We start from the raw sequence: 15,941 nt of genomic DNA on the forward strand, positions 1-15,941 counted from the left end.
CTTTTTTTCCTCCTTCTAGAACCATGTGTTTAACTTTTGACACTTTTACCAAGTCTTCTCTTTGAATTCTTTCTCTTTGGCTCTTTATGTCTCTACTTGAAGCCCTCCCTTCCATGGAGATGCCTCTAATTGTTCCTGATCTCACAGAGCAGAAGCCTAGGTAATCTGATAAAACTGTTACAAAAGATGCTAGTACGCGGAGGCATTACTCACTTCCAGTTTTACCTACATTTTAATAAAAATCTGGATCGTAAATGTTCCACGAATCAGATCCAGCTAGAGAGGGAGAGAATTATGGGTAAAAAGTTCTTTTTATTATCGCTAGGATAATTATGTATATATATGACCAATCCCATTTCTAATAATAGGATCTCAGTTAGGGAGTTGGAGCTTTATCCCTGGGGACAATGAATAGTCATCAGTGGTGTTTATGTAGGGAAGAGATGTGGTTAAACATGTGCTTGAGAAGGGTCATTCTGGCTAGAGTGGGATAAATGTTAGAGGGAGACTGGAGGAGAGGCTGATGTAGTTTGCATATTAAAGATGGTGGTGACTAGGTCTAGGGCATTGGCCTGAGGAATGTTGGATGCAGTCGCATAAACTAAAAGACAGAAACCACTGGCTTTGGGCATGGAGCGGTTTTGGAGAGTAAAAGAAAGGGATACTCTAGAAAGAAGACATTTTCTTATCTTGGGTAATGGGGAGTGGATGATGGAACACAAAAAAGAACAGTGTAACTGAAAGGCAGTATATTTGAAGGTGGAAATGATGGATTCTATTTTGAACTTACGAAGTTTGAAGTACCTAAGGGACAGGAAAGAAAATGACATCTCAGTACCTTATCCCATTATAGAATTTTATCACCAGACCAAGAAATGTTTCCTTATGTTCAAATCAGAACTCATCTGATTTGACTTCAGCCTGTCTCCTCAACATTCAGTATCAACCTCAAGACATTTCCTCAGAAAGACAATATTGGAGGAAGGTAGTAATATTTAAACTGAAGGTTGGGGTGCATAGGGGATCCCAGCAGTGAGAACTGTGTGTTCAAAGAGTTGTAAACGATGAAAACTCCAAATTTCCTATGTTAGAGGGGTGTCAGTCTCATTGGCAAAGGAAAGTAGTTGAAAGAAGAGGCTAGTAACTTTCTTTTGAAACTGCAGCTGCCCAGTAGCCCACTGTTGATGTCTATGTGAAGTAGAGTGATCTGAATCTGGTTCTTTCTGCTTCCAGAGCCCATAATACACTGTCTAAACACATATTTTGATTTCTTCTACTCCTTCCAAGTAGTAGTTCAGATTACTCTCTATCTTTCCCCTATATTATTTTTCTTTATAATCACTTAATACTACTTTATATTGTACATTCATTGAAAAAAACTAGTGCATATCCTCTGTCTCCAGAATGTAACCTCCCTGAGGCCAAGGACTTGATAAACTTTGTTCATTGTCCTAGTATATTGTGGTCAGGTTTCAGTCATCTTTTCCGTCTGTTTTTCCGGATCAGTCATCTTATTTAACTTTTACAATGTCACTTAAAAAAATTACTGTTCTTGGATAATTTGCATCAGTGTATAGTCACATTTCACCTGCAAGATGAAAGGAAGAAATAGACTATTGTTTCAAAATTTCTCCTAAGTAAAAATAGCATTCAGCTACAAGATAATTTTAAGGCTAATTTTGTTTTGGATTCGAAAAGCTTTATGAAAGTAAGCTTTGGAATAAAAGCGAGACTTGATAAACTGATTCTCAGCATAAATATTTCTTCCTAATATCCTTAATTATTTTTAATGTGTGTTTGTAAGACATTTTATTATTTTTGCTTTTTAAGGCTGCAACTACTTGCTGAAGTTATAGATGAATGATCAGCACGCAATCATTTATGATAACCTAAATTTATTAATATTAATATTTTATATTTCATTTTCTTGTAGCTTTCTTCTGAATAGAATTTAATAGAGAGAGGTTTTATTTATGTGAATGTTAACAGCATTTGAATAAGCTGTGGGAGAATTACAATGTAATGCTGCTGGATACGGAATGATTCTTTTAGACACCAAGACTGATAATTTTTAACAATATCTAAAAACATTGTAGGGAAAGCTTGAACCATGCTGGCACCAGGGACAGACAGGCATGAAAGATTAATGTAATCTTGCATATAATGATGCACATTCTTACACAAAAACATCCATCTGCAGTGTCATGTCAGTCAGCAGAAATCTTTGATGGGTGGGTACAGCTGGGCTGTCTCTTCTGGCAAAGCTGCCCTAGAAAATGCTAAATGTGGTTGGGATGCTTGGTGCCATCTGCAGTGTGCCAGTTTATCCTGTTTTCTCTGGCATTTGCGACACTGCAGAGGGCATCATGACTGTAGAGGCAGCAATAGGGAGTGACAGATTCATTTCCTCAGAGAATCTGGGCTCTGGTGGGCCTGTGTGCCACCCTCCTTGGCGTTGGGTCTGTTATCCTTGGTGTTGGCTTTGCTTCACATTTTCACATCCAACTCCTCCTCTTTTTAGTCTAGCAGTTCCAGACACACATTCTTCTAGTATGTAAATCTTACACTAACCTTTCAACTAATTTATTCATGTAAGGTTGCCAAAGTGATTTAACATTGACTATTTGGTGCCAGCTAATATGCCTTATTTTCAAAATACTGCTGCTCCTAGGCTTCTGATTTAAAGGAAATGTGTCTTATTTAGGGAACACTAAACAGACAGGCACCAAGATAAATTATCTAATGGGATATCCCCAAATGACTTATGTAGTTGGAACAAATATATGACCCTCTTTTACATAAAGCTGTAAAACACAACAGGCAAGTGACACTTAATCCTCTTTCCCATGATTAAAATATAAATATTCAAGAATAAATGTTGTTTTACGACCTGACCATATGTTTAGCATATTATTTTGCCAAACCAAGTTAAAAAGTGTAGATCATTTGTTTAAAACTTTCATCTTTTTCTGTTTTTTTTTTTTTCATATAGTAACAGAATATGAAGGGCATGCTGTGTCACTGCTAAAAGAATGTGAACTACAGGGATTTGATGGGTAGGTTGTATTATTAATCTATATATGTCATATGGCTTATGTTATTAAATGTTTTCATTAGTTTTTAGCCACATATTTGAGACTTACAATTTTTAAATGTTTGTGATGTATGTAATTAGGCTCTAGTTCATTTGTATCTGTGTAATAACAATTAATGCTAATAATGTACTACGGCATAGTCACCCACCTCGCAGGATCGGGCATAGGAAAGCAAAAGGAGGGATATAAATATAAGTACTGAGAAATCACAGTGTATCACCTTATTCTTACCTAATGTGTATACATTTGCCTCTGTAGTCCTTAATTCTTGGCTTTAACCCTGTGAGTATATAGAAAAGCATTGATGGAAGATATTATATTGATTGTGTGATATAACTATACTATGATCCTTTTTTGCAAATTTATTGATTGTATTAATAGCTACCCACTGGTTAATTTGGATATGATTGACTGAGTGTAAATATTCTGTAAAAACAAATATATTTTTTTCAGGATGAAAAATATGCTAATTTTACTTATCTTCTATAATTTAGTAGCTACCAAATAAGTATGTTATTCACAGTAGGCATTAGAAACTGTTGTTTGCAATACATTGCTGGAGTGTGTAGAAATTGTTCACTGGCATGCAAACATTAGAAACAAGGCAAGTGACATATACTTTAATTGACATTTTTAAAATTTAGGTGAATCAGTTTGCTAAAGTGCTGGATTGATGTACAAGACTAAAATCATATTCTTTTAGGGAAGATTTTTTTTGCAAGGGTGGATATTTCAGAGTTTTAAAAGGTGGCAGGTATGTGAATTATTTGTGTAACATGGTAATGGGCAGGGGGGCAACAATAGACTCACAATATCAGGAAGGGCATTTGGGTTTTTCAACTGAAATGAAAGGCTTTGCTCTTCCTGAAAAATTATTAGAATGTGTTAGAGAGGAAAGTGATGCAATCAGAATTAGTAGGGTTGTTTTTCAGAAATGCTTAATATTTGTTGGTGAGAAAAGTATTATTGGATGAAGAAGAGTTTGGTAAGTAAAACATAATTTTTCAAAAAGGAATTTATTTATTTTTTTGGAATTTTGGAATTTTATTTTATTTTTTTATACAGCAGGTTCTTATTAGTCATCCATTTTATACACATCAATGTATACATGTCAATCGCAATCGCCCAATTCATCACACCACCATCCCCACCCTCCTGCGGCTTTCCCCCCTTGGTGTCCATACGTTTGTTCTCTACATCTGTGTCTCTATTTCTGCCCTGCAAACCGGTTCATCTGTACCATTTTTCTAGGTTCCACATATATGCTTTAATATATGATATTTGTTTTTCTCCTTCTGACTTACTTCACTCTGTATGACAGTCTCTAGATCCATCCACGTCTCTACAAATGACCCAATTTCGTTCCTTTTTATGGCTGAGTAATATTCCATTGTGTGTATGTACCATATCTTCCTTATCCATTCATCTGTCGATGGGCATTCAGGTTGCTTCCATGACCTGGCTATTGTAAATAGTGCTGCAATGAATATTGGGGTGCATGTGTCTTCTTGAATTATGGTTTTCTCTGGGTATATGCCCAGTAGTGGGATTGCTGGGTCATATGGTAATTCTAGTTTTAGTTTTTTAAGGAACCTTCGTACTGTTCTCCGTAGTGGCTGTATCAATTTACATTCCCACCAACAGTGCAAGAGGGTTCCCTTTTCTCCACACCCTCTCGAGCATTTGAATTTAATTGAGGAGAGCAAATCTAGATGGCAACGTTGTATAAATACTGAACATAAAGAATATGAGGTAGGAGATTACTTCAGAGCTTTATACTTAGAGCTAGACAGAGTGATTAATAGGCTACATTTAGGAAATTATCTTGCAAGTAGACAATTTAAGAAAAGTAAGTGGGGGAATCATGCCTACCAACTATCTACCTTAATATGCTGCATAGTCCTGAAGCACAGCTTGTGAGCATATAAGAGATGTTGCATTGCAAATAAGTCCTTGCTTCAAAACGTGATTATATAAATAATAAGAATAACAGGTATTGTAGGTATTAGACCTGGTCTTGCCTGTCAACATTATGAAATGTTTTGATAAATGTGGTGTCTATAAATAAGTTCCATTGGCAATTAACTATACAAGGATCAAGAAGAACTTTGCAGAATGATGAAAGACTCTAGCTTAGGCACAACAAGTAATGTTTTTCTCTTTACCTGAACATACTTACTTCTTGTTTATTCCACACGGCAGGTGCTGTTAGTTTGCAGTGTGGCGGTGCAAGTTATATAGATCCTTTAGTTATTACCTACATTTTTTTAAACCAAGTAGTTTGGCCTAACCATTATGTGAATTGAGTTCCAGTGAGTTCACTGTTTCTAAACTCTATAGCAGGGGTCCCTAAGCCCCCGGGCTGAGGACCGGTACCAGTCCGCAGCCTGTTAGGAACTGGGCCACACGGCAAGAGGTGAGCAGCGGGCAAGCGAGCGCAGCTTCGTCTGCCGCTCTCCATCCCCGCCATCGTTTGCATTACCACCTGAACACGTCCCACCTCCACCGGCCCCCGTCCGTGGAAAAGCTGTCTTCCACAAAACAGGTCCCTGGTGCCAGAAAGGTTGGGGACCACTGCTCTACAGCATGTTGAATTAATTAGAACTTATAATAATCTAAAATTTCTATTGCAAGTTGTCTAATATTTCTAAGATCCTTTAAATAGCTTATTTATTTATTTATTTATTTGAGCCCAGCCTTTCCAGTTAGGAGACGAAGTGGTGGTTGGGATAACTATCTTAATAAAATAGTAATTTTAAGTCACTCTACTTAGAATTACATAGAGAAGTATACATATGAGGAGAACAACGGAAACAGTTTCTGTAGGCACTTCTAAAGAACAATTCTCTAACAAGTAGAATTGTTTGAAAGTGGAAGACACTATATTCATGAGTTCCCTGTTCCTGAATCTGTTCAAAGAGTGGCTATAGGAGGACTTTTTGAGAAATTGATACAAAAGACTCAAGGACGGGATAAGGTAACCCCAGGATTCTATGGTATTTTGATGAAAGAGGAGCTCAACTTGAGCCTGAAGCATCTCTGCCCGACTCTAGTGGAGCTGTTGGTAGGGAGTGATTAGGAAATCATCTAAAGCTTTCTAGACACAGACCAGACAGAGAGTTTTAAGATCCAAGAGAAATTCTATATATATTATTCAGTAAGGCAAAATGATTAGTAAATAATGTTTAAGAAGATTATTTGTTAAGTTTTTGGAGTTTTTTTAATGAGTTGCGTATGTTTCTATGAAGACACATTGTGATATATTCCTAATGCCAACAGGAACAGTGTATCAGTTCTCATGACAGCTTGTGTGCAGCTCCAGTGTGTTCTAGCAAATACTCTCAGATTCACTGCTAGAGCTTGCAGGAGCGTCCATTTCCATATTGACCCCTCTTTACACTGGGCATGAACAGGAAGTTTTGTAAAGGCAAAGAAAAGTGTAGTATTGGGTGTATAGACTTGAAGCGATAACAGTTGGATTTATGAATGTGAAAACGGTTAAGCTAATCTGTAGCTCTTATGTAATTATACATATACTAATACTTTCCTGTTTTATTTCACAGCATTTTTAAATTTTAATTTGTTGAATTATAGTTTTTTCCATCTTTTAATTTCATGAGAATCTAGACATTATTTGGCTTGCACTAACATTTTATCACCACCATGATATCTGTATTACTAAATAAGGTTTAAAAAAAGTATCTCTTTTCAAAAAAATTTTTAAGTCAAAAATGCAATAATAAACATTTCAATAATGATATGGGTTGATAGACAAATACACAAACATTTAAAAATTTTCCTGTCAGTTTTTAAAAAAGAGAAGTAAGATATTAGCCCCCAGTTGTACTTTTCTAGACAGAAAAGCTCTACTTTGGGTCATGGCAAGAAAGAGTTTACTTATTCTGAAAACACAAGGTGTACCACTTGTAAAGGTTTATGTTTTAGGGTAGCTCTTAAGTGTGGTTAAATTAACTCATTATAAAAAGTTTCTTTTTTGCCTTTTCTTGTAATATCTAGACTCTTGCGATGTGTTTGTATAAGCATATTCCCTAGGTTGAGTAACTATATCTTGAGATGATCTTAGTGATCTAGTAGTTGTCAAGATAAATAAATATATTCCTTTCTCACTTATTTAATTCCACAGTGATTCAACTGGTAAACTGATTTCCAAAATAATAAAACTCTCATAAGGCTATTTTCATTAGGTTTTATATATAAGAAAGGAGTCTAATATATCAAATAGTAGTGTAGTGTAGTTTCTAAGGCCAAATTGTCTCATTCCATAACTTACTATAGTATGACCTTGGAAAAGTTGCTTAATCTTTTTACGTCTTAGTTTCCTAATCTGTAAATTGGGAGTAAAAGTATCTATTGCATACAGTTATTGTTCAAATTTAAGAAGCTAATACATGGAGAGTGCTGACAACAGTGTCTGGTACATAGTAATTGTTCACTAAATGTTACTTTATTGTTGTAATTATCACTAGTTATAGTTTCAAAATATTTAACACAGAATGTGTTATGACAAAATTGCAAAGGTTTTTGTAGCAGAGCATGTTCATAGAAAGGCCATTTCTACTAACTCTAGCAATGAGTTAACATGTGCTATAACTGGATGCACGATTCCAGGGTTCACGTGTTGACATACTATATGGAAGAGACAAGTTCTTTGTACTAAGTTAGATGCTGTGTTGGAAGACTTTACGGTTCCCTTTTAGGCCACACACACCTCGGTTGGTAGACAGGCATGGAACTGGGAGTTATAATTAAATTCACAGCATGTTTGGAAATCTGCTCATAGAGGTCTTTGAAATCATACAGATAAGGTTCAAATGAAACCTTGGCTTCCCCATATATAAGGAAGAGGCTAATGCTTACTTTACAGAATTCTGGGAATTTAACAGAAAAGAGCCAATGTATTACCTGATGTGAAGTTGGTCCTCAGTACGTATAATCACTTTTCTCTGAATCAGTGACCACACTGATGGCTCCTGGAATCAGTTCAGACAAAATAATACCCCCAGCCAAAAATGACCTGGGTCATATCTCATATCCTGGAGTTTCTTCTAATTAGGATGGACCTGGATCACCCAGGCTATGTGCAGCCCTAGCGCTGAACCCCACCTAGGTGCCAGGGCTGGAAGGCTGAGAGGTAGAGGGAGTTGATGCAAAAAGTATTCTCAGCCTCTGGATTCACCAACTTCTGGAGCTTCCTAAACTTAGGGAACCAGGACCCCCTGTTGATTATGGCCCATAGGCTGTTTTGTTTGGCACATACAATTTTTAAATATATTGAATGCTAGTTGTGAGTGTTTATAAATTAGGAGACTCTCCCCAAAATCAGGACCCGTGGCTTCCCTAGAAAAATCAGAAGATGTGGTCCTCTAAAGCCTGCCTCCTGGATGATGGGAGTGGGCTGGTGCTGAGAAGCTGCCTCTTCTTTAGACTGAGCAGACTCTCTGCTCCTGCTGGGCCTTGGAGGCCTTGGGGTGTGACACCTGCTCTCAGTAACACAAAATCTTTTCCTTTTGGGTAAATTGATGTAATTTTGATACTTAAGATTATTTTGCATCTTTTAAACACAAATGATTATGACAAAACTTCTGATATCTTGTATGACTTTCATGGATTCCCACCCCATCACTCCTGTAGTGTACATATGGTGAGGTCTTAAAAAAATATTAGTAGTACTGCCTAGGGTCAAAGGGTAGTAACACTAATTTTAAAAGTGCCATATCGCAGTAATGTCCAGGAGATGAAAACTAGTTCAGGTTTGCAATTAACATTTACATACTAATGATAATTAGCAGTTCCTTAAATTAAAGCCTCATATTTTACATGATTTTTATTGCTGTCTGTCTTTTCAGAGCTATATTGAAAATTAGCAGGATTTTATGACTTTGGCTTGTGTTAGTTAAATGAATTGCAACGACTATTATTAACATAAACAAGATGAGGATAATATGCTTTGGGATATTAACAGAGCAAAATTCAGGTCAGATGTGAATTACCACGTTCAAGTGTTTAATGCCTCTTAACCCATTTAAAAATATTTTGCCTATGGGGTATCATCTAGGTGTGATATTTGTGAAGTAAACTTTATCAGAGCAGTGCTAGTGTCTTCTTGTCCATCGACACATGTTGAAATGTTTGAAGGTGTGAGTAATCACACACACAGAATATATAAAATTAATATTGGGTTGGCCAAAAAGTTCGTTCGGGTTTTTTCCATACGATGTTACGAAAACTTTTTGGCCAACCCAATGTTTTAAAGTCAAAATTTCACGAATTATCACCAATTGTTCTGATGTTGTTCGTTCTTTGACTTAATTTCTTCTTTTCTAGTGTGGTCTGTGTTGGTGGAGATGGATCTGCCAGTGAAGTAGCCCATGCTTTGCTTCTTCGTGCCCAGAAGAACGCCGGGGTGGAAACAGACAGCATCCTGACTCCTGTCCGAGCCCAGCTTCCACTTGGTGTGATACCAGCAGGCAAGGGAGGGGCCATGGATTTGCCAAATGGAACCCCTCGCCCATCTTCCCCTGGTTTACTTCCTAACCTAGGCAGTGTCACACAGAGTTAAACGCACAGACTTTGAGTTTGAAAGACCCACGCTTGGCATCTCCACTAGCACGTGTGAGACTCTGGCCAAGTTATTTAATTTCTTTGAGCCTTATTTTTCTAATTCATAAAAGAGAGATAACACACATGGCACTCACCTTACTACAAGGTTATTATAGTATTAAATTAGATAGTATACGTGCAGGGTTTAATACATAGTTAAGCAAACAATAAATGGGACCGTTATTCTACCTTCCCATATAAAGGTCTAATGATCACACAGTCCCAGATGTGAAATTTTGAAACAGGGCCATTCCAGTCAAGCTGCTTATAATTTCTTGGGGGGTAAAATGTGGTAACTCAGTTCCCATAGTTGAAGTGTAAACAGATAAGCTTGGATATGCCAAAAGGATTCATCCTGACTGCTGTATTTCCAACAGCTAGAACAGAATGTGATACAGTGAACACTCAATAAAGTTTAAGTGAATAAATGGAAAGAAGACATTATAGAGCAAGTACCACTTGAATTGCACTTAAAAATAGGTAGGACAATTTTTTTCTGGCCTGAAAGATGGGAATGAGTTATTTTCTTGGCTACAAAAATAATAAATGGCAAGGCAAAATCCAGGAATGTTGAGGAATAGAAAACAGGCCATTTGTTTGGTAGTACTGGTGTCAAAATAGTTCCAAATCATGGTGGCTCCTGGATGCCACAGGAAGGGGTCTGAGTTGCAGTTGATGAACAGTAGGGAACAATGGGAGGTTTAGAGCAAGGGAGCAACCTGCTGGGAGCCTGTTCTAGAAAGATTCCTGATTAGGGGAAGGGAGGAAAAGGAAGTGGAGATCAGAGCCAGGGAGAGCCGCCAGAGCAACACTGGGATCCAGAAAAGACGAAAGTATCCTTTGCAGGTTTATTATATGAGTCCCTCCTCTCAAATTATTATTGAAACAAACAATAGTGAAGGAAAGTGACTTTTTTTTCGTTTTAAAACATCACATGTTATTATCTCTACAAGAAAAGCGGAAACAATTACAGTTGACCCTTGAACAATTTACAGTTGGCCCTCCTTTCCTCTGCATCCTTGAATTCAACCATCCGGGGACCATGAAGTACTATAGTAATTACAACTGAAAAATATCCACGTCTAAGTGGACCCATTCAGTTCAAACCCGTGTTGTTCAAGGGTCAACTGTATTCTTTCCTATGAAAATAGAAGACACATGGTTGCACATGGTTGAAAAAAAAGCAACATTCTATCCATTTGATGACCAGAGTCATTTAGTATGGATTTCAGTATATTTAGTATTGTTAATTGACAAAGAGCAAAAGACATACCAATGCCCTTCTAGAGAAAAAAGTCTTTCATAAAAACAAGAATTTAAAAGGAGAGGGATATTGGGATATATCCTGATGATTGTAAAACCTGTTAAGAAAAATCTGTGAGAAAGACCCCCTTAGGTAGAAGAGAACAAAATGCATCAACTCAAAAAGATGCATTTGGGCTGCACTTTGACCTTTCTGTGTCACTTTAGAAGTGCCATCTGTAATGGTGGAAATTTCCCAACATTTCCCTCTGTACAGAGTGGATGTGCTTAGGTCACTGTTTCTCTTCCTTAGTACTTACACCCCTGAAGTCACTCATTCACTGCTCTGCATCAAAAGTGGAAAGATGGGTGTCCCCACGGATCTTCATTTGACATAAAGTGAATAGCTAGCTAGAAAAATTGGTGGTTATGCTTACATTTTAATATGTAACTCCGATGTTTTAAAGGAACAGCAGTGAGTTTTATTAGCATTATACTTTTTAAGCATATTTCTGAGTTTGAAAGCATTTTCTAGATACAGTGGATATGTAGAAATGCCATTGGAATACTTTTTGTTTAGAAGATACAGCCTGTTGCCAAAACTTTAGTGGTTGTATAGAGTTCTAGCTTGTGGATTCCATCTAATAAGAGGAGGAAGTCATGTGCAGGATGTATTTAATATGAGGACTCTATGTCTGGTCAGGGCTTTGATAATGAATGGGAACAAGAGCTAGGCAGGAAGTTTCTAAGCTAACGCAGAAGAGAGTCTGCCTTTGAAACCATTTGCCTCCTGGAGAGAGACACCCAGAGGGAGAGTGTTTAGTAAATTACTCCACTGAGCCAACAGACTAAGCCGCTGAATTATGGTCAGACTCAGATGGATCAGATGTGGGGAAGCCTGTATTTGAACTGCTGGCCATTAGCAACGGTGTTTGTTGCTATGGGAACTGGTGCTAAGGAACTATACAGAGAGATTCGGATTAAAGGGATGAGGGGGAGGATAGAGAAAAAAGCCAGAGAGGACATAAAAATAAAAAAGCAATCCAATTGTTGTAAAACAAGTCTCAATCCACATACTGATGACTGGGAACCATATATTTCTATAGAATTCACATAAATAAATTCATGCTTTCCAATTAATTTGAGGAGAATAAAATATTGCCAAGGGACTGTTAATTTCTATCATATTTCAGGCAAAGAACCAAAGTGTAGGTGCAGTTTTCATGAGAATTTTAGATATGCTTGACTAGGAAGTCATTACATCACATTTATCTGTTTGGATGTGGGAGACATTAATGGCCTTATGAATATTCATGATGTCTGGTTAATTAAGTTAATTGTTCTGCAGAAGTGCTTGCACTTCCAAGGACAATTTTTTTTTCTTTTTGCCTCTGTAGTTTCTGCCTGGTTCTTCTATCAGTCATGCTTTACATGAGCTGCTACTTCTGTCCTTACTCATTGGATGTGGCACATTTTAGCAGGTTTGGGGAGGCGGTGGTGAGCAAAGTTGCTGGTAGTGTTAAGAAAAATAACTTTTCAGGCTAATTAAAATGTTTACCTTGAGGTAGAACATTTATAGCTTTTGTGAGAATGCTAAAATTACATAGTTTTTATTTATGTGAACAGCATGTTCTTTTGGCATGTAGATATCTTTTTGGATGGATCCCATTTTGTTTCTGGAAATTGTACTCTTTTAAATTATTCAAACAAAAATATGGAGCAATCTATAGTTTTATAATTTTACATCTACTTTCTTCATGAACTTTCCTTTTAAATTCAGAGTGTTAAAAATGTTCTTAAGGATTAAGGTACAGGTCAAGCAGAGTAGAAGATGACTAAAATGATTTTCTGATTTCTGGTCATGTCTGTCATCACTGCCAAGTTCAGTGGAATTAAAGAAAAGTGGCAAAGTTGCAAAGCCTGAGAAGACGTAGAAATAAAAAAGCAACGTCTAGCATTCTAAGAGGATTTGTGCTTTGGCATACTTAGCATACTTCAAACTCACAGGGAATAAATGGTCTTTATTTTCTTGAGTCATGATATGTGTCATTCTCTATTGCACATGACAACATTACATTTTGTTTTTTAATAGTCTTTCTAGAGGAATGCTTTTATGGTCTACTCTTAATTAACCATGGTAATGGAGGAAATGTGTTTCATGGAGTACTGTAATCCATCGATAATCTTAAATATCTCACTCTAATTACATGGCCTCCTCCAAAACCTTTACCATAAATCTGATTGGGAAGCAAAATTGATTTGTTTTTGCTTTTTTCCCCCCACCGATTCCAAGTTAATTAGTATTAGACGGCCAAAGGGCAGGCTGTAGAGGGTCAAAGAATAATTGGAAAAGCCTAGGTAATTGACTCCTGGTAAAGATCCACTGAGGAACAGGTTTCTGGATCACTTTTTCTCAGACCTTAGGGTGCATACAAATCACCTGGAGGACTTGCTAAGCCATGGGCACCTGGGCCCCACTCCCAGCTACTCCCTTTCCATTGGTTGGAGGTGGAACCCAGAAATTTCCCTTCTTAACAAGCTCCCAAGTAATGTTGATGCTGCTGACCCTTGACCCATACGTTCTGGAGGAGGCCCTCTCCATATACATAACCTGAGGATCTTACAAAATGCAGACTATGCCTTGTTAGGTCTGGAGTGGGGCCTGAGAATCAACAGTGTAATAAACACGGAGGTGTGGCCATTGCTGCTGGACTGTGGGACATATTCTGAGTAACAAGGGTCAGAACATAAACTACCATTTGATGAATCAGTTAAAACCAGTTTACCAATTGGTTACGGGGGACGTTTCTTTGCATTGGTTTCACTAGAGGTCTGGAAATCATGAATGCTTAGATAGGTACCTCACGATTACTATTGTTTTAATGACAGTCTTGCTTGATAATGGCTTCATTGCCTCAGCTTCTCCAACTGAGCAGCCCAAGCATAATACATCCATTCGAAGTGACACAAATCGATGGGATTACATAGGACCACACAGGAAAGTTGCTGATTAGCTGGCCTTTGCTTTGATAGCTATTGTACACAGTACATCCATGCTTTCACAGTTCTTGGCTATTACTGGACTTAAATCAAGAAAAATGTAGCTTCTCAATTTTAAATGCTTTTTACCTCCTGGGAATGGCAGGGGCTAACTGGTATTTTCCCCTTCGAAGCCAGGCCATTACCCCAAGATCTCAGACACACACAAATGTCATAGGGGCCTGACTTGAGAAAGCTCTTTTTCTCTGTAGGCTGGTGGGAAAAAATTCATGTGGATCTTAAATTATCTTAGTGATTATGGAAATCAGAAACCTATAATGTCTCAATACAGATTCTCATACTATGGCAAATACCATGGGATGAAGAATTTTCTTCATCTAGGGTACCATTTTTCAGATAATAGAAGGGATCTCCATTTGGTTGAGAGCTTTAAAATGTATTTAAAGCATATCTTTTGTATTTTATAGTGATTTTATACTTTTTTCTTAGTTATTATTTGGCTTTTTTGTGTTTATGCATTTGTCTCTGCTTTCCAGAGCCATCCTTCTGCTGTTGGCACTCATTTTGGTAAAGAAGTTAGAAGCCTGTTTATTAAAGTTGAATGGAGCAGACTTTGATATAACTAGCACTTTTTCAGGTAGAAAATAGACATTCATGATGGAAGAAGCTGTGAGCAATTAGATACTATAACTTGTTTCCTAATTTTTAAGTTATTTAAAGATTAAATAATAATTCAGTAGCCATTCAATGCGCATCTATGATGTGAACAAAAACTTATAAACTTCCATTTAATTTTTCATTTGAACGTTACATAGTGACATCTCTATAAAGTAAGAGCAAATGGTTAATTTAAAATGTTTGCTATACTGATCATACATGTTTTAAATTTGATTTGGCAGGATCTACTAATGTATTGGCACATTCTCTTCATGGAACTTCTCATGTGGTAACTGCAACTTTGCACATTATAATGGGTAAGAATTCTTCCAAAGAAGTTTATGTTTTATAAGGAAGTTTCTATTTATATAAGGAAGGCTATTTTATATCCGTCAGGCTTGTCTAAGACAGATTCTTTATCTCTCAAAGCAGAGAAATGTTTGACTAAAAACCAAAAGTCAGTTAGGCAAAGCTTCACTATTTTGACTGCTGATCTTTTCAGAATACAGGTGCTATGAAGAGTAGTAAGTGACGTTTTATTATAATCTTGATAGAAAATAATACAATAATGTTCAAGATCACAATTTTATAACCAGGTCAAGAAAATCCATGCATACTGATTAAATATATCAGGTACTGTTGTTTGACTACCAAAACTCTAGCACTAGTTATTAAAAGAAAAAGCACAAGAAAAAAATTTTTAGCCAGTGTACTTCCACTAGACCTTTTATTATCTCAACTGATGTAAAACATGTAAGCTCTAATAAATGCAAATCTGTTAAATCTGAGTTTACTCTGCACATGTACTTCAACTTCACTTCCTTAGCCATGTTTTGTTTAAAATAGCAGTAAGCTGCAAAATTTACCACTTTGTGTCTCTTCCCTTGGTACCTGAAAAAGTTATAAATGGCAATTGCAGTAGTTGTAGGTAGTGAGAGTGGAAGAGAAAATAGGATATTATGGTATAAAGTAGCCTGACATTTTCTTCTTCTTCTTCTCTGAGTAAATAAATATGCTCTCCTATGTTTGCCATTTTGACACCTGGCTCTACTTACTTGCTGACTGACTAATATTCAATATAACATTCAAGGGCACATACAACCGGTCGATGTCTGTACCTTCAGCACCACTGGCAAGTTTCTTCGCTTTGGGTTCTCAGCCATGTTTGGCTTTGGTGGAAGAGCTTTGGCTCTGGCAGAAAAACATCGATGGATGTCCCCTAACCAACGTATGGATTTTGCTGTCATTAAGGCACTGGCAAAACTTAGGTAAGTCTTTTTTTCTTAAACCCCAAATTTCATATCCCAGAGTCAATGAGTGCTAATA

The 15,941-nt window shown here is 37.0% G+C and overlaps 1 protein-coding gene and 1 long non-coding RNA gene across 4 annotated transcripts in view; one reads left to right on the top strand and one right to left on the bottom strand.

The window, feature by feature from the left end:
• The window catches only part of LOC309631339, a 424,491-nt gene that overhangs the window by 268,161 nt on the left and 140,389 nt on the right, over positions 1-15,941 (bottom strand). The gene's annotated exons all lie outside the window — the stretch shown is intronic.
• CERKL (CERK like autophagy regulator) overlaps positions 1-15,941 on the top strand; it is a 139,413-nt gene that overhangs the window by 110,078 nt on the left and 13,394 nt on the right. For all 3 annotated transcript variants that reach the window (XM_082397531.1, XM_082397530.1, XM_082397532.1), the window contains 4 exons: positions 2,993-3,056; positions 9,441-9,583; positions 14,858-14,932; positions 15,706-15,883. In XM_082397531.1, the coding sequence (XP_082253657.1) occupies positions 2,993-3,056; positions 9,441-9,583; positions 14,858-14,932; positions 15,706-15,883 (460 nt within the window). The remainder of the gene's footprint in view (positions 1-2,992; positions 3,057-9,440; positions 9,584-14,857; positions 14,933-15,705; positions 15,884-15,941) is intronic.

Source organism: Balaenoptera borealis (assembly GCF_965194805.1).
Source record: "Balaenoptera borealis genome assembly, chromosome: 6".
Lineage (NCBI taxonomy): Eukaryota > Metazoa > Chordata > Mammalia > Artiodactyla > Balaenopteridae > Balaenoptera > Balaenoptera borealis.